At 48.4% G+C, this 21,575-nt stretch overlaps 1 protein-coding gene across 1 annotated transcript in view; it reads right to left on the bottom strand.

The window, feature by feature from the left end:
* The window catches only part of TMEM213 (transmembrane protein 213), a 147,951-nt gene that overhangs the window by 47,405 nt on the left and 78,971 nt on the right, over window positions 1-21,575 (bottom strand). The window contains exon 2 of the mRNA XM_078673047.1: window positions 4,119-4,172. Coding sequence (XP_078529173.1) covers window positions 4,119-4,172 — 54 coding nt within the window. The remainder of the gene's footprint in view (window positions 1-4,118; window positions 4,173-21,575) is intronic.

Here is a 21,575-nt window from a genome sequence, read left to right as displayed (position 1 = left end):
TTGAAGGGATGCTGAGTGATGCAACCACCTGCCCGCCATAAAGGTGTTTCAAGCGTAATCTTCCAATCCCATCCAGTCCATCACCACTTGACTCTCCACACAAGCAGGACTGCCTTTGTAATACCTTGGAGAGTCTTTGGGATAGGGTTTCTGCAGAGCAATCCCAGGATCTTATCTCATCCCACTAGTGCCACCTCCAGTCGTAAGGCTGGGTTACGCCATCCCCTACTCAACCAACAATTGTGTTGGCCAATAATACAAACGCACATCTGCCATGCTCATCCCTCCATCATATGGCAACTGAACATATTTGCCAAAAGCTAATTGAGAGGGAGGGTTCAACCATAGAAAGGGTCATACTTTAGCAGACACCCAAGCTTTGGGCATGGGTAGGGGAAATTCTGGTGGTCATGCGGCAAAAGTGGTAATGCCATAATCTTAAACAGAGTTACTTTGCTGAGAACTTTGAGATGGAGTTTAGCCAATGCAGTGAGATAGGTGGTCAGTCTGGCCAGTAGAGGTCTCAAATTCAAGCTCCATGTTAGGTTGGGCTCTAGGGCAATATGAAGCCGCATGTAGTGGAAGCTAAGTCTGTGGACAGGCAGCTGTGATTACTAGTACACTGTATCACTATCCCCTTTCAACAGAACCAGAAGAGATTCAGATCAGTTAACCCAGAGGCTGTAAGCTTCCCGTTGAAGGGTCAACATCGGGAGCAGATGAGGACCCATGAGGGAGGACTGAGAGAGAAACATGATGGCATTGTCCGCATAAAGCCCGATACGGTCTTCCACCGCCAAACCCCAATTGAATCCCCAAATCTGTGAAAATTGCATCTGACCCACACTTCTATGGCTAAAGCAAAATATTTTCAAGCCGCTTTAAGAGAAAGTTATCATAGGGACATCCTGTCAAGGTCTCAACAGTATTGTGCCTGCTTACTCTGTTGACCTTGAGTACTAGTTCTAAAGACATAATGCTAGTTCCCAGCACGGCTTTCTGTCAATGTTTCTCTCTCTCTCTCTCTTTGCCTGTTAAGTATGATCTGGTGCTTCCCCAGAGAGTTACCTTCCCAGCCATCCAAAGCTTTCCTGGTGAGGCCACCATTCCTTTATTTAAGTAAGTAAGACTTAAGTTCCTGAACCAGAAATTGTGTGAATTGTTCGTCCACTAGGTCACAGGCAATGAGCCACCAACACGGACAGAGGCTTTCCCCCGAGAGCCAAAGAGCAATACTACAGGAGCGTGGTCCGAAATACTCCAGGGTGGAGCAAAAGAATCAGTCGTGTGGGAAAGATCAATGGCGAGGAACAATATCAAGCCAATATTAGTAATCATCTTATGTGCGTTTGACAAATTAGTATATGCTGAAGAGTGAAGATTCCATGCCCTCCATGCTTCAAAAAGACCTAGACCATCAACCCAATCTCATAGCCCTACTATATGTCTGCTCTTCATCACCTTCGGGACAAGTGAAGTCTACCTCAGGGCTCATAATGTGGTTAAAATCACTGCCCCAAAATAGTAGTACCTTTGGATAACCGTGGCACTTCATCATTATATGCCTCATGGTTGGCCTTGTGGTGTGGAGGCGGGGAGGGCGGAAACATAAATACTGTGTAGATTATAGAGGCAACCTTCAAGAGTTCCCAAAGTACCTAGCCAAGGTCTGGTGTCACTTGTGAAACAGCAAAATAAAACGCTCTGTGTGGGAGGATCGCCACACATCTAGATCCTTTGGTATATCTAACATGGTAGACTCTGTCACACCCTTATCGTGCAGGAAGGGGGCATTTGTTGCCCAACAAGTGGGTCTCCTGCCGCAGCAAAGTAGCAGGAGCATGACGTTTTGGAAATCTTAAGACTGCCCCGCATTTGATACATTTGTTCAGGCCATTTACATTTCACGTCATGATTGTAAAAGCATACATGACATTAGAGGAGTAACATCAATTGACATATGTTGGCTTGTGGATTGAAAGCAGGGGGTACCTAAAAGGATTTTTGCAGCATGGCCGTAGGAAGTGTATAAAGAGCAGGTACTGTTTTGTGTTAGAAAGTATATATAATAGAACAACCAACAAACTGGAAGCCCAGATAGGCCAACTCAAGAACAATCCCTTCCCCTCATATAACGCCGACCCTTCACTACCACCCCAGAAGCATCTGCCTATTAGAGTCTCCAATGTAACCGTGCAGGAGTATCGTGGAAAGATAAAGTGATGCTGACAGGTTAGATGTAATGGGTTACAGCAGTCAATTATTCAGTAGTCTCCAACCCTGTTGATGCCCCTGGTTGTGTCTTGCGGAGACCAAAGTACCACGTGCCGAGTCCTGTTCCTGACACAGGAAGGAATCAGGAGATGCGTCCTTAGCGGGAGAGGATTTCTGTGCTCTTGAAGTCAGTCACAGCTGCCTGTGTGATTTTCTACATCCCCCAGAACGTCATGTCTCAAGTCATTCTGCAAGGCTGATAAGCCTCATGGTGGGGAGGGTTTGCTTGGGAGTCGTCGCTGCTCCAGCGCCCATTCCTATGCAGCTTCTGAAGTGTCAAAAACAATGGATTTGATGTCATAGATTACCTTACATTTTACTTGATACATGGGCATGTATTGGAATTTGAGTGACCTGGGTTTCAGCTTGACTTTATCATATGGTTTCCTCAATTGCTGCACAAGCCGACAATAGTCTGAAAAAATGATGATGCGACTCGATTTAATGACTGCTCCACCATACTGTGAGCCACTCTAAGGGCCGCATTCTGCTCCCTGTAGTTCAATAGCTTTTCAATCAGGAGGTGTGGAGTGGCAGGGATCTATTCACCTGTATAATGACCAAGCAGGTGGAAAGCTGATCACCAAGCGCCCATGTTGTCATCTGGCATGCCTGAAAGCATTCCGGTGTGGAATCATCTATCTCTTCAGGGAACCCACGAAGCGGAGATTGCAGCATTGTGCTCTATTTTTGGCATTTTCTATCAGGTCTTTCAGGATTTTTGACTTTGCTGAGCAGCTGGAGAGCGTAGAGATGAGCCCGCACTCATGGAGATACAACCTTCCACCTTGGAGACTCTCTCAAATGCTCAATGGAGGTCCTGGTTCAGCAAAAAGACTTAAATCCCAACCTCCCCATTCTTAGATTTGAGTGCCAAACAAAATACCTGAATAGCCTAAAGAATAGTCCTAGCATCTTCCACTCTGGGGGTCCGGACACCTGGCCCGATGTCTGGGCCGTAAATTTATCAGAGGGGGAGGATAACTTATAAACACAGTAGAGGCATGCTAATATCTGACAAATGTATCTTAATTGGTTAGATCATGAGTAAACTTTACTTAAGTACAGTAGCCCGGAGTTTGACTCTGACTCTCTCTCTCGCTCTCTCCCTCCATCTCGCTCCATTTTTTAGGTAAGAACAATACAATAGAAAGCAAACAAGCAGATATCTCTTGACGGATGTTGCCCATCAAAGTACATTGAGGAAAAGTTTGGTTATTTGTGTGTTTGTTGCAGGGAAGTTGCTACTCAGAAAGAGCTTACCATTTCTTGTGCTGTTTGTCAATAAATGTGTCTATAGAAAAGAGCCCATGTGGATTCACATTTTTCATGGTGACCATTTCTGTACAGCTTTTAGTTGGGATTTTGTGCTTAATTCTCGGCTATAAGGGTCCCAGTTTATAGCTTCTTTTGCACACATCTGTTCGCTGGAGTGCGCATACGAGCAGAAAATGCTGTTAAAATATGCAGCTACGGGTTCATGGAAATGCATCAAAAAATAATGTCGTTTTTGGCACTTACTTTTCTTTGAGTGTGAAATTAATAGAAACATTTTCATAGCAGAAAACTTGTCTTGATCACTGAACAATATAGTGTGTCATTTCGAGTTCTGGCTTCAAACTTCCACTTTGCCCCTTAAAATACCACAGGTCAACAGGGTCCAGGGCACATTAGTTTATCCAAGGTCATTACACCTTCACACACATCCTGCAGACCCTGTCATCATAGATTATCACAGGACAAAACAAAATTCAAAATGGATTTCACAATGGGTGCATGATGTTTTCTTGCTAAAGAAACATAAGAATCTGTGGTGGGGTTGTGATGAAAAAAATGTATCTTACCTGTGCACTGTGATAGGATGTTGCTCCCAGTATTTGTGGTGTCATTGGTTGACGCTAGAAGACAAAATACAAGAGGGTGACTTACATATTTATGGTCATAGGTAATGTGAATTCTGTATTCGTTATTAGTACCTTTTTTACTTTCTCTTTTTGCTCTTTTTTACTGTTTTTAATTATCAAAAGCCAACCACTGCCGTCCTGACCACCACAACCGTCCATGTTTTAGAGTAGCCACCAGGCATATGGGAAAGTATAGATTTATAATTCCTTTTTTTAATTTTTTTTTGTTGACAACACGAGGAAAAAATAACACAATACAGTTTGCCAAACAAAATGTACCAAGGTGGGAGAAGTAAACCGTATAGCAGAATGGAAATGATTTCTTTACAGATCAGTATTATATAACATCACAACATAATAGAATAAAATAAAAGAAAGCGTTGCGGGATAAAGCCTGATAATCAGCTATTTGTTCAATGATCAAAATTGATCTAACAAGGAAAAGAAAAAGGACAAAGAGGTGTTTTCCAGATTAGTTTGCAATGTTACAACCAAAATGTATATAAAGGTGCCCCAAATTTTATCACATTTCATTAATGATCGGACACCTCTTAATCTTGCCAAAGCATGCTGCATAGAGTGAATTTCATTAACAAATGACCACCATTCCATGATGTTTGGGGGCTTCGGGGAGATCCAGGCTCGAGCAACAGTTAATTTGGCACATGACAATAAAATAGTTACTAAAGCTTGCTGCGGGGTAATGACAGTATGTATGTCTAATAATACTATAGATGCAGTAAGTGGGGGCAACCTAACCAGTTTTTGTTTCAAAATTTGGCCCAGAGCTGACCAAAACTCAGTCAGAGCCGGACAAGAAAACAACATATGCTCCAGATCTGCAGCCACCAAATCGCATTTAGAGCATTTAGTACGGTCACAGAAAGAAATATTTGTAGACCACTTGGAGATCCTTTCAGGTGTATGATATAACATACATGTGGTTTTAAATTGCTGTGGTCTTAAACTCGAAGATTGAACAAGAGAGTTGATATTACATAAAGAGGCAGCAATCTTATTAGAAGTTATGTTGAGCCCCAACTTAGTGCTCCATTTCTCCGCTAATTTAGAAGAGTCACTGATTTTATAAGCATTAAAACATTTGTAACCTTCCCTAATTAAAAATGGATTCTTAAGTGAGTAAAGACAATTCCATATATCTGGTCCTCAATTTCACCTACTTTCATCTTCCGTATAAGAAAATCATAGATTTGAATATATTTAAAACTCATTGATTCCGTCAATTAGTATACATTTTTGAGTGTCGCAAAGTCCCAAAAACCATGGATACCATATAGATCCCCTAAAGTTTTAATGCCGTGAGCGGAACAAATATTTGCCATACCGTCATTATAAATCCCAGGAAGGCCCGGGTTACCCCATTACAACAGTTTAGGATGAAAGAAAGAGATTTTACAAACTACCAAGATGTTAAACCAGATCTTAACTGTATCTCTAACAGTCTTGAACTTCACCCTTTTGTAGTAATTGGAGTCATTGACTCTTAACAGAAACATATTAGCGTCAGAATTTAACATAAATGTGTGAAAATAAAATTGAATGTCCATTTTAAGTAGGCTGCATAGACGACCAAGAAAAGTTGCCCAGAAGTATAGTTTAAAATCGGGGACATTGAGCCCACCATTATCTAAAGAGCCCGTAATTAGCGCCATGGACCTACGAGCTTTCCGGTATCCCCAAATAAAACTACTGAGTATCCCGTCAAGTTTCTTAAAAAAAGAGTTACTAAGTAAAAGTGGAATAGACCGAAATACATAAAGAAATTTGGGAAGTACCTTCATTTTAATCAAATTAATCCTGCCGATAATATTTAGGGGAAGCTTATGCCATTTTTTTAATAACAGAGCAGTTGCTTTTAATAAAGCATCATAATTAATTGTAATTACCTCACTGATTTTAGATGAGATTTTGACACCCAGATAGGTAGCAGTCCTGCAAATCCCTGATATTGATACAGCAGGTTTGTAATTCGCAACTATTTGAGTTTTGTTTATATTTAATTTATATCCAGACACAGCTCCAAATCTACCGGCCTCGCTGGTTATCCCCTGTAATGCCTCTGCCACATCTGTGGAGTAGATAGCTATGTCGTCGGCATATGCTGTAATTTTCAGGGAATGAGAGCCGGATCTAAAAGGAATTATTCGGGGGTGTAACTGTAAGGCATGAAGAAATGGTTCCATTGAGAGAGCAAACAGCAGGGGGGACAGTGGGCACCCCTGCCGAGTGCCCCGGGATATAGGAAAAGTGGAAGACATCAAACCTGCATAACTAATTCTCGCTATGGGTTTGTGATATAAAGCTCGAATTCATCTTACGAATTGGCCATTAAAGCCAATAGTAGTCAATACAGACCAGAGATCATCCCACCCCACTCGGTCAAAAGCTTTCTCAGCATCCAACAGTATCATAACGAGTGGGGTGGAATCTGTCTCTGCTATATAGAAGGCAGTTATAGCCATGTTGATATGAGCCGTAGTATCTCTGCAAATTACAAACCCATGTTGCTGTGGATTCACTATTTTCAGTATAAATGGAGCCAGTCGGGTGGCCAAAACTTTGGCGAATACTTTAGCATCCGTATTTATAAGTGAGATGGGTCGATATGACCCACACTCATCGGCAGGTTTACCCTTTTTCAGAAAAAAAACCATTTTAGCAATATTCCAGGAACTCGGGGCTTTCCCGTTTTCATCGATAGATCTAATTACCTGATGAAAAAGGGGTAATATCTCATTGATACAGATTTTATATACCTCTAATGGTAAAGTATCCTCCCCTGCTGCTTTTCCCGATGGTAGGGAAAAAATGGCTTGCCTAATCTCTGACAGGCTAATCTGATCCGACAACTGCTCCAACCCGGGTGTATCTCTGATTTCTTTAATATTACTGTCCAAATAATCTTGTATTCTAGCCTGACTGGGGTGGTTTTGCGGAGTATATAAGGTACTGTAAAACTCCACAAATTGTTCCAGTATCTGTGCCGGTTGATCATAGGTGATTTTGTTAGAGCCTTTTAGGCTTTTAATCCGATTATTAGCACTATCGTCCGCAACTTTATAGGCCAGAATTTTCCCAATTTTATCTCCACTCTCATATTGAGAGACTTGAAATTTGTGTAATTTCGCACTGCTTTTTTCCCTAAATATTGTTTTCATAGCTGATTTTAAATGGACTAATTTTAACCCCAATTCGACCGCATTGGGGGAGCCAGATGTAAAGCATCGGCCAGTAGTTGTTCTTGCAATAGAATATTAGTAGTCAGTTTTTTATTTGTTTTACGGCGTTCGACGTTCTGTCTGAAGACAAATTGTTGGATAAACCCCCTTATACAGGCCTTACAGGCATCCCAGACTATGGTACATAAAGTAGAGTTGAGATTGATTTTGATAAATTCTGTGAGATGTGACTTAAGCTGGGAGATGAACACTGTGTCTGATATTAAGTGTCTGGGACAGGAGAACATCCTAGGGCCCTGATGGATTTGTGGAGTGTTAAACGTGAGCAGAATAGGATTATGGTCTGAAGTGACCCGTGGACAATATACTGTTTGTAACCCAGGCCATAACAATGCGAGAGCATAGTTTATGAGGTGCGGAATAATAGGTGTACCCAGCAATATTGGAATGAATACTTCGCCAGATATCCCTAATATTATGAATACGGCCTATTTCTAAAATAGCGGCACGTGATTTACGCATACGATGAAAAAGCACCGTGCCTGGTAGTATCTCGCTCGTATTCCATTATACAATTAAAATCTCCCATAATAGCAAGTTCCCCCTCCCAATCCAAAAGTTGCGTATTTAGTTGATCAAAAACAATGGAATCATCTGAATTTGGCCTGTAAACCACACAGAATACATATTTGCAGTTTTCAATAGACAATTATGCAATAGCCCATCTTCCACCTTTATCTATAGCGGTTTTGAGAATTTCTGCTCTAAGTCGTCTGTCTTTGAGAATAGCTACCCCTCTAATTGAAGCATTTAATGCAGAACAAATCGTTACATCGTAGCCAAGTTGTCCCAGAAACTTTCTATCTTTATGGGCAATATGAGTCTCTGATAAAAAAACTAAGTGTGGATCATACATTTTTAACTCTTCTTGTACAAGTCGTCTTTTATTCTTGCTATTAAGGCCCGCAACATTCCAAGCTAAAACATCTTAACTGAAACATTCAAAGAAAAATATGTAATCTTTACCATTCTGCTCAAAAATACAAATGATTATCTCCCTCCTATCAATTTCAGCAAATCTCCTTCTCGTGTTGCTTTTTTCAAACATTTTACCCCTCTCACAAAACCACCCCCGAAAGAACCTGACGAACCCTCCCTCCTTCCCCCCTCTTCCCCCTCAGGGGGACACACCCTTCTGCGTTCTGCTGCCACTGGATGGGCAGCCATGAATAGGAGCAGCCTGGGGCGCAACCTACTGCCCTACAAGAAAAAGAGAAATAAAGATAGACAACAGAAGAAGAAACCACTAATATTGTTTTTGAAAAAGAAAGGAAGTAATTATGATGGATGAAAAAGAAGGTAGATACAGGGACTAGAATAGAAGAAAGCAAGAATCAAGAAAGAGAGAGAGAGAGGGAAGAAAAAACCACAAAAAAACACACAGATCTGACCCCTTTAGAGGTTAGACAAAATATCTTGGCCTCTCTACCCTTTTAACTAGGCAAATTTAGAGAGCGCCATCTCAGCTTCCCTCTCATCAGTGAAGAAATATTTATGACCACCCTTAATAACTTTAAGGTGGGCAGGCTCCTGCAAGAACACTTGCCTCCCCAAAGATTTGAATGGATCAATAAGTTTACGTAACTTCCAGCGTCTATCCATCGTAGCCTTGCTAAGATCTGATCGTACAAAAAAAGGGACATTCTCTATTATAACTGGGGAATTAGGCCGTGCTTTCAATGAAACTGCCTGTCTCAATAAGAAGTTCCCGAAATAAATGAGAAAAGGACGCAGAAATGTGCTTTCCTTATTCCTCTGGATTAGGGTAGTCTATGAACTCTTTGGAGTTGGGAATCCCAATCCCAGTCAGATAGGTCTGGGAATGCCTTCTGAAACAATTTTACAACATAAGCCCTTGAGTCCGATTCTTCTGTTCCTTCAGGAATACCGAAGAGTCTCAGGTTTAATCGTCTTTGGCGATTTTCCAAGTCTTCGACTTTCAACTGAAGAGACGTAATCTGAGCATCATGATGGTTCACGGTGGATTCCGTACGGGCTGACCCTTCTTCTATATCAGCTACCTGTTTTGCAAATCCTCTATCTCCTGTGAGATCCCCCCAGTTTAAGAGTCATCTCTTGCAAAGAATTTTGCAGCTTGCTGTTGTCATCCCGCAGCTGCAAAAAATGTTCTTGCGCCTCCTGACGATGACTAGTTCTGGTTTGTAAGATAATGTCAAGGGGTGAGATGATAGCCTCTGAAACTAGAACTGATGTTGATAAGTCCGTTGCAATAGGTACAGGTAAAGCTGGGGGTGTAGGTGAAATTAGGCTTGAAACAAGGTTTGTACCATTTAATAATGACTTATTCGAGGGCGCTACCTCTTTAGACAGGGTCAGATCAGAGCCCGCGGGTGCTAGGAACAACTCGGGTAAAGGCGTTGGAGATATAGTATTTGTTGAAGACATTAGGGATACTTTATTAGTGCTAAAAGAACCCTCAAGTGATGCAGAACAGTCTCTAGAGGAGTCAAGATCCATTGGACTAGTGCCTGAGAGTCGCATAGTCATGTTTTTCACAAGCCCCTTTGCCTGTATCCATTTCATAAGAGGGCTTTTATCAACAAGAAGATTCTTCCTTGGGTCTGGAGCGGTAATTAAATCCGGCAGATTCGCCGAGCTAAAGGCTTTCCCTCTCTTGTTTTTAGTTTTTGTCTTTAATTTGGCATTATCTCTTCTGCCAGACAAAAATGTGGCTCTGTCTGCTTAGGGGTTGGTAGGTTCTTCATCAACGAGCTCCTCATATTCCTCATTGGAGCAGTCATCTTCTGCCTCCTCGCCCATCCTCAGCTAGGGAAGAATCAATAGGTGGGTCAGCTCTGCCCGCAGTCGGTGTTTTATCGGGTACCCCCATTAAGGTTGAATTGCATACCTCTAGGCCATCCGGGGTATAGTTGGAAGTGGTATCACCCCCTGATTTTATTGGCTCCAGAAGACTTACTTCAGCCACCGGCCCCTCCTCTGGTACTATATCACAAGTTTTATCAGAGTCCCCCTCCATCTCGAAAATGTCCATCTCTTCATCCGTCTCTTTATCAATTAAATAGGAAGCTTTAAGGTCGCTATCCGGACCCTGTAGCGAATCCACAACATCAACCACCAAGGATCCTACTAGCTCCCTAGGAGTGGCTACATTGTTGCCTCCATGTTCTGCAACCGTATCAGCAATACTGCCGCCTTTGCTGCCGCCTTTAGTAGATTCGTACAGCCCATTCTTAACAACACATTTAGTGGCAGGAGTGTTCGAAATCACAAGTACAGGTGGCCGGAGCACTTCTTACCCGGCTGCGGTTGTTCAGTTTTTCCGGACGATGTAGTCGGTGTACCCAAGACGACTGCCACATCAGCAGAGTGCTTGGCCGTTGTGAACGCTGTGACTACTGTGGCGGCTGCCGCTTCCTGGACGGCGTTCTTGCTGGCACGAATCGCTCTTAAAAGATTTTTCGGTGCCATCTCCAGTCAGAACACTCGCGTCCGGAATCCCGCAAGGACAGCCGAAATCGCCAAGACAGGCGGTGGCAATGGCGGTGTCGGCTCTGGAACCACCGCGGGAACGGGATGCAGACTTGGCTGTAGCCACAGACCAGACCAACCGAGCACCGAGTGTAGTGAAGTAGTTCTTTGTCTTTTGGCGGTTAGTTAGGCCGTTGGTCGTTTAGGTAGTTTTTGTAGGTCAGGGTAGGTTTTGTGTCCGCACAGGGTGTGTTGGGGCAGGTTTTCCTTGTTAGCGGCGCGTGTGTTCAGGGATGTCGGAGGACGACATGAGGGTCCTGGAGGTGATTCGCCTGCTCAGCGAGGCGGGCAGGCTTGACCTGGTGCTGGGGGACTTGCCCGGGCCATCGCGCCTGGCTCGGCTGGCGTCGGCCGGAGTAGCCGCGGCAGTGGCGGCTTGCATGTCGCCCAAACGTCCGAGGCTGGTGGCGGCTGTGGAGCGGGGCCGCCCGCGGGGCCGGAAGACGGCCCCCATGCGGCGTGGTGCGGCGAGTCATGGTGCGGCGTTCCCACCGCTTGATTTCCTTGAGGTGAGTCGGGTTGGGGGGGGCTGGAAGGGGGGGGTGGGTGGTGGATGGAGGCGGCGGACTTCGCGCCTGGCGAGAGGCGGGTGGACTCCGGGCACGGTGAGCAGAGGGCTGTGTCCGCGCCGGGAGAGGTGGGGAAGGAGGGCGGGGCCCGGGGAGGGAGGCGGCCGGCCCAGGCAGCGCGTGCGGCTTCTGCTAGTTTTCCGGGCGGGGAAGGGGCGGGAGGGCCGGGCTAGCTGTCAGGGGCCCCGGAGCGCGAGGCGGGGGTTTGGCAAGTGCGGCAGCCGGAGGAGAGGCTTGGTGCAGTGGCGGGTCTGGGGCAGAGCGAGGCGCAGGGGGCATTGGAGGGTGTGGGATGGCAGGGGGGGAGGGGCCGGGGGCCGTGATCTCAGAGGAGGACTTGGGAGCGATTCGGCGGGTGGGCAGGCGAGAGAGTGGGGCCCTGGATGTGCCGGATGTGGTTTTGGTAGAGGGGGGGGGGCAGGAGAGTGGGCGGGGGACAGCGGTGCGTTCCGGGAGGGGAGGGAGGGGCCGCTGGAGCAGGAGGGGGAGGTGAGAGGGGTCAGGCTGGTGGGGGAGGCATTGGAGAGGGGGGGGCAGTTAGCCCCCTATTGTTTTCTTCGCCATCCCCGCATAGGCAGCAGTGGGGGTCCTTGGGGGGCAGTTCTCTGGGGGAAGGGGAGTGGGCCCAGATGGGGGGTGGGCAGGCATGGGAGGGGTTGGATGTGTTCCCAGCCTGGGCGGAGGGGGTGCGGGCAGTGGGGGGGAGAGGGCAGGGAGGGCAGACAGGGGGTGCGTGGGGCCCGGCCCCGAGCTGGGGGGTTGGGGGGGGCTTGGTCGCGGAGGGGGGTTGCCTGGGAAAAAGTGGTGTGCGGGGGAGGTGGGAGGGGGGCGGTTGGCGGTCCTGTTAGGACAGGTTGGGCAGGGGGGTGTTGAGGATGGAAGGGGAGGGGTCCCCCTCCCCCCATTCCCAGCGCAGGGGCGTGTGGTGCGCTTTGGGGGGGCAGATGAGGCCCCCGGGGGGCGGAGAGGAGGTGGGGTGCGGGGTGTTAGGGGCAGCAGGTCAGCTAGTGGTGGTCGTACTCCCGGCACTCCAGTCCAATGTTTTTCCTTTCAGGATAGGGTACGCTGCGTGTCGGCAGACTCGGTAGGGCAGTGTACGGCCCAACAGCGCCGAGGAGAAGGGAGGGCGGAGCCTGGCGCGGCACGACCCGTACCGGCGGGGGATCCCGGCGCGGCCAGTGCACGAAAGTCTGGCGCGACTTCACTGGCCCCAACAACCGGCGGCTGGCAACGTGGATGTTTCTCTTCCCTTCAGGCAGCGCGAAGGGGAGTACCAGCAGGCACAGCTGGCTCCCACAGTGTCAGTGTTTGCTGCTGGTTGTAGTAATGTGGGGTTGAGTAAGGCCCGGAAGGTGAATTACGGGCAGGAGCCTCTAGAGCTGGAGGAAGTGGTGTTGGATTACGATGAGGACACCCCCGAAGAGGGGGGATGGAGGGGGAATGAGAGGGGGGGGCCTTCTCATCTGTCTTCTACTAAGTTACAGGCCACACAGGTTGGTCAGCCGGCGGCGGTGTGGGGCTCCAGGAGAGAATACGGCCCCGCAGCAGGGGCTCCCGCCCAGACGGTCGGCTTGGAGAGTGGCGCCAGGGCGAGCGCCTGCACTTGAGCCAGGTGAGCGTGCTGTTACAAAGGCCAGGCCAAAGTTGGTGTCAAAGGGGTCTGGAGCGGCTGGTGTCGGGAGGAGCTGGGTGGTAGGCTCCACTGGGGACATGGGGTGAGCGGGGATGGGGAGCAGGCGATCCCACGGGCCAGACCACTTATGGTGTCGGTGGGTAGTGGAGGTGACTGCGCTGTTGGGGATGAGCTGGGTGGTAAGCTCCACAAGGGGAAGTATGTCAGGGATCAGGCAGTGGGGACGGGTGGTCAGCCATTGCCGGGATCGACGGCGGAAACAGGGGTGAATACGGAGCCGGAGGTGGCAGGTAAAGAGCCGGTGCCGAGTAAGGAGCTGAAGTTTAAGAGGCTTCCGTATATGGGGGTGACCAAGCCGCTGGGGGCTCACCTGATGCTGGCTACGAAGGAGAGGATTTGGAAGGGGCAGTATGTGGAGATGTTAAAGTTGTTGCACAGGGAGGTGAGGTCCAAGGAGGGGTCAAAGGAGGAGGAGTACGAACTGGCGAAAAGACCGAAAGTGCCGCTTACTATTGAGAACTGGACGGCAGCGTTTTTAATATACGCTAGTGTCTATTGCGAGAAGTTTTCTGAGCGTAGTGTGTCCATATTTAAATATATGGACGTAATCAGGAAAGCCCAGATCACAGGGGGGGGGTATGCCTGGGCCCAGTATGACAAGGAATTTAGAGCCAGGATGGCTTGGGACGAGGAAGCTAAGTGGGGTGAGCTGGACGCGGATTTGTGGCAGCATACCATGGGGGCGTCTGCGGGGGGTAAGACATTATTCACAGCCAGTGGCTTGCCCTTAGTTTATCGGCCCTTTCCAGGGAAGCCCACCCGGGGAGGGGTGGGGTCTGCAGCTGCCACGCCAGGGGGAGCAGGTCCTTGCTGGGAGTTCAATAAGGGAATGTGCACGCGAGAGTATTGTAAATTTAGGCACGAATGCTCGCAGTGCGGGAGGAAACACCCTCTGGCCAGATGCTGGGGGCTCAGGCCGCAGGGGGGGCCAGCAGTGGCACCCGGCAGGTGGTAGTACAGCAGGACCCCCTCCACAGGCACAGGGGTATAGAGGGGGTAAGGGACCTCAGGGGGCTGGGCCCAAAGGCTCCTACACCGGTTAATCTGGCATCCTTGAGGGCTGCTTTGCGGGAATATGACGATCTGGGGGCAAAGCAGGTGTTGTTGGAGGGGTTTGCAGAAGGTTTCCATTTGGGCTATGAGGGGCCTAGGGTGAGGAGGTGGGCCAAAAATTTGAAGTCCGCATTGGAACACAAGACAGTGGTACAGGACAAGTTGGATAAGGAAGTTCGTGAAGGCAGGATGGCGGGCCCATTTCAGGATTGGCCGTTGCAGCACTTGATTGTATCGCCAATTGGGGTGGTGCCCAAGAAGGAGGTCGGTCAGTACAGGCTCATTCAGCACCTATCGTGGCCTGAGGGGTTTTCTGTCAATGATTTTATTGATGGAGAAGCAGCCTCTGTGTCGTATTCATCAGTTGACGTTGCAATGTCACTAGTGGTGACTGCGGGCGCGACTGCGGAGATGGCGAAATGCGACATTAAATCCGCATTTCGCTTGCTTCCCGTACATCCGGACGACTGGAGTCTGTTGGGCATACAGTTTGAAGGCCAATGGTACGTGGATAAGGCTTTGCCGATGGGATGTTCAATGTCTTGTGCGTTGTTTGAGTGTTCCAGTACCTTTCTACAGTGGCATTTTACACATCAGACTGGTTTGGGGCTGATTACACACTACTTGGACGATTTCTTTTTTGTGGGTTCACCGGGCACGGTGGAATGTCAAGGGGCCTTGGCCAAATTTCAGGCGTTGATGCAGGAGTTGGGGGTGCCTTTAGCTCCAGAGAAGACGATGGGGCCTTGTACTACAATGTCATTTCTGGACATTGAGCTGGATTCTGTCAGGATGCAGGCACGCTTGCCGCCAGACAAGAAAGAGGCCATGCTGCTGTTGCTGGGGGCCATGCTGGCTAAGGACAAGGTGACGGTGAGGGACATCCAGGTCTTGCTAGGACATCTCAATTTTGCTTGCCGGGTGGTTAGAGCAGGGAGGACTTTCTGCAGACGCCTGGGGAGGGCGCTGTCTGGGCACCGGTTGCCTCACCACCATGTGCGTTTGTCGGTGGGGGTGAAGGAAGACATGAGAATGTGGAGCACTTTTTTGCGCTCGTTCAATGGTATTCCGCTGGTCCGGGAGGAGGAGTTGCCATGGGAAGTTCAGATTTACTCGGATGCGGCAGGCAGCGATGGTTTTGGAGTCTACTGGCAGGGGAAGTGGTGTGCACAGAGCTGGCCGGTGCAGTGGAAGAATGGTGGCCGGAGCATCGCCTTTTTGGAGTTGTTTCCGGTTTTGGTGGCTTTGACGTTGTGGGGCTGGGAGCTGGCACACAAGAGAGTGTTGTTTCGGATTGATAACATGGCGGTGGTGCAGATCATCAACAGGCACTCGGCCAGGGACGAACAAGTGCTGAAGTTGCTGCGGGTGTTTGTGCTTGGTTGTTTGAACATTTCAACACAACTTTGGCAGCCATCTTAGATTGGGCAGGCTCGCCGGAGAGCTCGACGCCCCTCCCGCCCTCCCTGGGTACTTAACAGGGCGAAATTCGGTTCCGCGAGATAACACTTGCTGTTTCCCTCTGAGGCGGAAGCCGGAGGTCTATTGTGCTCTCTTGCACCTTTCTACCTTAAAAAACGATTGATTGCTAATTGTTTTAAAAATTGTATGATATTTTAATGGGAGCGCTTTTAAAACATTCCTGACACCCCTACAGCGAGATCACTTCGCTGGGCACCCCCTTTCCACAGCGTCGATCCACTGAGGCGCAGGGAACATTTCAACACAACTTTGGCAGCCATCTTAGATTGGGCAGGCTCGCCGGAGAGCTCGACGCCCCTCCCGCCCTCCCTGGGTACTTAACAGGGCGAAATTCGGTTCCGCGAGATAACACTTGCTGTTTCCCTCTGAGGCGGAAGCCGGAGGTCTATTGTGCTCTCTTGCACCTTTCTACCTTAAAAAACGATTGATTGCTAATTGTTTTAAAAATTGTATGATATTTTAATGGGAGCGCTTTTAAAACATTCCTGACACCCCTACAGCGAGATCACTTCGCTGGGCACCCCCTTTCCACAGCGTCGATCCACTGAGGCGCAGGGAACATTTCAACACAACTTTGGCAGCCATCTTAGATTGGGCAGGCTCGCCGGAGAGCTCGACGCCCCTCCCGCCCTCCCTGGGTACTTAACAGGGCGAAATTCGGTTCCGCGAGATAACACTTGCTGTTTCCCTCTGAGGCGGAAGCCGGAGGTCTATTGTGCTCTCTTGCACCTTTCTACCTTAAAAAACGATTGATTGCTAATTGTTTTAAAAATTGTATGATATTTTAATGGGAGCGCTTTTAAAACATTCCTGACACCCCTACAGCGAGATCACTTCGCTGGACACCCCCTTTCCACAGCGTCGATCCACTGAGGCGCAGGGAACATTTCAACACAACTTTGGCAGCCATCTTAGATTGGGCAGGCTCGCCGGAGAGCTCGACGCCCCTCCCGCCCTCCCTGGGTACTTAACAGGGCGAAATTCGGTTCCGCGAGATAACACTTGCTGTTTCCCTCTGAGGCGGAAGCCGGAGGTCTATTGTGCTCTCTTGCACCTTTCTACCTTAAAAAACGATTGATTGCTAATTGTTTTAAAAATTGTATGATATTTTAATGGGAGCGCTTTTAAAACATTCCTGACACCCCTACAGCGAGATCACTTCGCTGGGCACCCCCTTTCCACAGCGTCGATCCACTGAGGCGCAGGGAACATTTCAACACAACTTTGGCAGCCATCTTAGATTGGGCAGGCTCGCCGGAGAGCTCGACGCCCCTCCCGCCCTCCCTGGGTACTTAACAGGGCGAAATTCGGTTCCGCGAGATAACACTTGCTGTTTCCCTCTGAGGCGGAAGCCGGAGGTCTATTGTGCTCTCTTGCACCTTTCTACCTTAAAAAACGATTGATTGCTAATTGTTTTAAAAATTGTATGATATTTTAATGGGAGCGCTTTTAAAACATTCCTGACACCCCTACAGCGAGATCACTTCGCTGGGCACCCCCTTTCCACAGCGTCGATCCACTGAGGCGCAGGGAACATTTCAACACAACTTTGGCAGCCATCTTAGATTGGGCAGGCTCGCCGGAGAGCTCGACGCCCCTCCCACCCTCCTCCCGCCCCGCCCAAAGTATGTATAAAAACAACAATATCGCCCGTCCGCGCAGCGGGCGGGCGCAGCGGGCGAGCCAGAGGCGCGCCAGAGGCAAGCCCGTCTGCGCCCGTCCGCGCTGGACACGCGCCCAGCGCCATACCCCCTGTGTCATTGGATACTGAAAGGACTACTTACTCCGCTGGAGAAATACGTAAGTTGAATCCCGGACAACTGACGACTTGTAGTCAGCACAATCCAGTGAATCTTTCAGATCAAGCTAAAATTGAGTGTAGGGGCTGCAAATCCATCATTCCCCTAATTAATGACAAAGTTAAACATCTGACTGACGGCACCGCCAAGCATACTACTATATCCATCTCCCTCATTAATGCTCGCTCCTTGGCCAAGCATAGGCAGGACATCGCTGATCTAATTGTGGACCACGCAATAGATATCCTTTTTGTAACCGAAACTTGGATGGATGATACATCCGAGCCCGACCTTCAGGTAGCGGTACCGGACGGCTTTAAGGTGTATAGGCGGGATAGACAGGGGGGAAAAAGAGGAGGAGGCCTGGCTATTATTACTCGGGATATCTTCCCAGTTAGAAATTCTCGGTACCATCGCCGGCATGTGAGGCGCTGCACTTTGCCATTAATTTGAATGCTTCACACAACCTTAAGGGAGTGCTTATCTACAGGCCACCAGGACCTCGCTCAGAATTTCTTTCCACCCTCACCTCCTGGTTGGAACCCCTAGCCATTGAGGATTCCTTTATGGCATTAGGAGATATAAATTTCCATCTGGACAAGACAGATGAGGCGGATACACAAACGCTATTAGCAGAATGTCACACACTGGGCTTAAACCAGCACATAAAAGCTCCAACACATGACGCTGGGCATACCTTGGACGCTATCTTTTCCAACATCAGTGAGCTGGAGGTATCAAAAATTCTGCCTCTCACATGGACAGATCACCATGCTATTCTGTGTCACCTACCGTTTAAACGAACCAAACCTGCTAAACAGGCCCCTTTTCAAAATAAGTTCAGAGTATGGAAGGACATCGATTACGAAACCTTTAAGATGTCCTTATCCAAGACTTGCCCGAATATTCAGTCTGACCCTACTGAAGCAGTGGGGCGGTATCTTAACTGGGTAGGCAATGCGGTGGACATGCATGCTCCACTAAAAACCATATCAAAAAACAGAAAGGTGCCTTCAGCACCGTGGTACTCAGAGACCCTCAGAAAGCAAAAACAGATCTGCAGGAACCAGGAAAGAACCTGGCGCAAGACATATGACAACATAAGCAAAGCCAAGTATAAAGACGAACTCACCATCTATAAAAAAATGATTCAGGAGGAAAAAAAGAACTACTTTGAGCAGCAAATTAATAAATCAAAAAATTCGAGTCGACAACTGTTTGAAGTAGTTAAGACTCTGGCAGGGAAGGCGGTAGATCTAAACCCTCCCCACTCTCAGGAATTCTGCAATAATCTAGCAGGTTTCTTCTTCTCAAAAGTAAACGACATATATGCAGAATTTTCGGTTACCTCATCAAGCACCAGCATACATCCTAAATCACCCAAAAATAGCCCGGACTGTTCGTTTACTAGATTCAGGGATATGACGAATCAGGAAATAGGAGATCTCATGAGGCAGGTAAAAACAGGCTCATCCCTAGATCCCTGCCCCCCTAAAATCTTCATCCCAGTAATTGATGTGGTGAGCAAAGTCATTACTCCCATTTGCAACGCCATGTTCCAATCTGGGATTTTCCCAGATAAGTTAAAAAACACTCTGCTGAAACCTCTACTGAAAAAAACTGGTCTAGATAAAACAACTCTCAAAAACTACAGACCCATTGCCAGCTTGCCTTACCTGGCTAAAATTGTGGAAAAAGCAATGAATATCCAACTAGCTGAATATATCGAACAAAATAACCTCCTGGATGAGTCGCAGTTTGGGTCCCGGAAACTTCATGGAACAGAGACTGCCCTCATTAAGGCTGCCGATGATATCAGAACCATTAGGGACCAAGGAGGAACAGCTATACTGGTCCTGCTGGATCTCTCGGCGGCCTCCGACACGGTCAATCATGCTGTCCTGATTGACCGTGTCGAGGACTTGGGCATTTGCTCAAAAGCCAAGGAGCTTTTGGCTTCATTTCTGTCCAACAGAACGCAGGCAGTGACACTGGGCGCATTTCAATCTACTGAGCTCGCCCTCCCATGTGGCGTCCCGCAAGGCTCATCCCTAAGTCCGACACTTTTCAACATCTATGTGTCGGACTTAGCAAGGGTGATTAAGAACTACCGGATGAGCCTTACCTCATACGCCGACGACACCCAATTGGTGATCGCAATTAAGAATGATGGTGAGGAGGTTGCCGCCAGGTTCCAAGAAGGCATGCTTGCCATCAAGGAATGGATGTCGGAGAACTGCTTGCGCCTCAACTCGGAGAAAACCGAGGTAATGATCTTTGGAAATCTATCGCCGCAATGGTCCACGCTTTGGTGGCCGACCCCTCTCAGAGCCCCCCCAGAACCTGTGCAAAAGGTCAGGAATTTAGGAATTATATTCGACGACAATCTTAATTTTTCCAACCACGCCAACCAGGTTGCGTCGTCTGCCTTCTACAAGCTTACGATCATTAGAAAAATCCTGCCCTATCTTCCTGAGAGTACTGGGAAAACAGTGGTGAGTTCCTTAGTACTCTCATCACTTGATTACTGTAATGGACTATTTGTAAATGCCCAGGCACGGGTGGTGGCCAAACTGCAGCTTATACAAAATGCTGCCGCAAGGCTACTAGCTGGCATTCCTAAGTTTCAGTCCACCAGGCAAGTTATAAGGAACTACCACTGGTTAACAGTGAGAAATCGCATTAGATTCAAGACCTTTTGTCTCACCTATAAAGCCCTGAAGGGTCTTGGACCAGCATTTCTCAAACAGAAACTTTGCTACTATTTACCAAAAAGATCCTTACGCTCCGAACAGAGACATCTACTGGTAGTGCCACGCACTAGGACGGTGACATGGGGCGATAGAAGCTTTACCAACGCTGCTGCCAAACTTTGGAACACGCTTCCAAAGGAAATAAAATTGGCACCCTCGCTACTTCAATTTAGAAAATTGGTAAAAACCTGGTTATTTGACCAATAAACTGCTCAGGACAACACTTTTTAAGGTAGATACATGTCCAATCTGGGATCTTCAGCAAAGTTATAGCGCCAAGACACCCACGGGTATACGCTGCGCTTTATAAATTTTTAAAATAAATAAATAAATGAGGCATGATGTGACTTTCAAGGCCCTGCATATTCCTGGTGTGGACAATGACATTGCGGATGCTTTGTCTCGTTCACAGTGGGAGAGATTTCGTGGGCTGGCCAAGGAGGCGGATAAGGCACCAACTCCAATGCCGGAACATCTGTGGTATGTAGGCAACGTAGGGTTGTACAACTGGTGGTAGGTTCGCTGTCGGTTTCCACTCGCGAGGCGTATGCTTTGGCTTGGGAGGATTTTTTGGCGTCTGGCGCGCGTTGGAGGGTAGAGGGGTGGAGACCCTCGGAGGATGTGGTGCAGTTTTTGTTGGCATTGATGGATAAGGGCCTTTCGAAAGTGACGATTGCGGGAAAGTTGGCGGGTATTGCATTCATGGGTAAGCTGTTGTGGGGTTATGCCCCATCGGCGGGTGAACTGGGCAGAAGGATGTTGGAAGGTTGGGACAGGGAGCGGAGCAAGTTGGCTCTGGTGCGCAGGCCGGTGTCGTGACAGTTGTTGGCACGGTTGTTGGCGGTTCTCCCGGCGGTGGGCAGGAACGGTTTTGAGGTTTGCCTGTTTTCCACGCTTATGGTTTGGATGTTTTTTGGGGCGTTCAGGGTGTCGGAGTTGTTGGGTTCCAGGGCCAGGGAGGGTTTGCTGTGGCAGGATGTTTTCTTAGTGGAGCAAGGGGTTCACATTTGGCTGACAGGCGCTAAAACCGATCAGAGGGGTAGGGGCAAGGGGATTTGGTTGAAGGCAGTTTCTTCGGGTTGCACGTGCCCTCTGTGGTGGGCGAGGCGCTGGAAGGGTGTGTCCGGTGGCATGGCAAGCGCGCAGGTGTTTTTGCACGCGAATGGGAGCGGGGTGACGGACTACCAGCTTCGGATGGTGTTGCGAAAGGCGCTGAGGGAGTTGGGTTTGGATGGGGGTCAGTTTGGGACTCATTCTTTCCGGATTGGGGCGGCGACG

Source organism: Lissotriton helveticus, chromosome 1_1 (genome assembly GCF_964261635.1).
Source record: "Lissotriton helveticus chromosome 1_1, aLisHel1.1, whole genome shotgun sequence".
NCBI lineage: Eukaryota > Metazoa > Chordata > Amphibia > Caudata > Salamandridae > Lissotriton > Lissotriton helveticus.
This window is presented reverse-complemented; position numbering and strand designations above follow the sequence as displayed.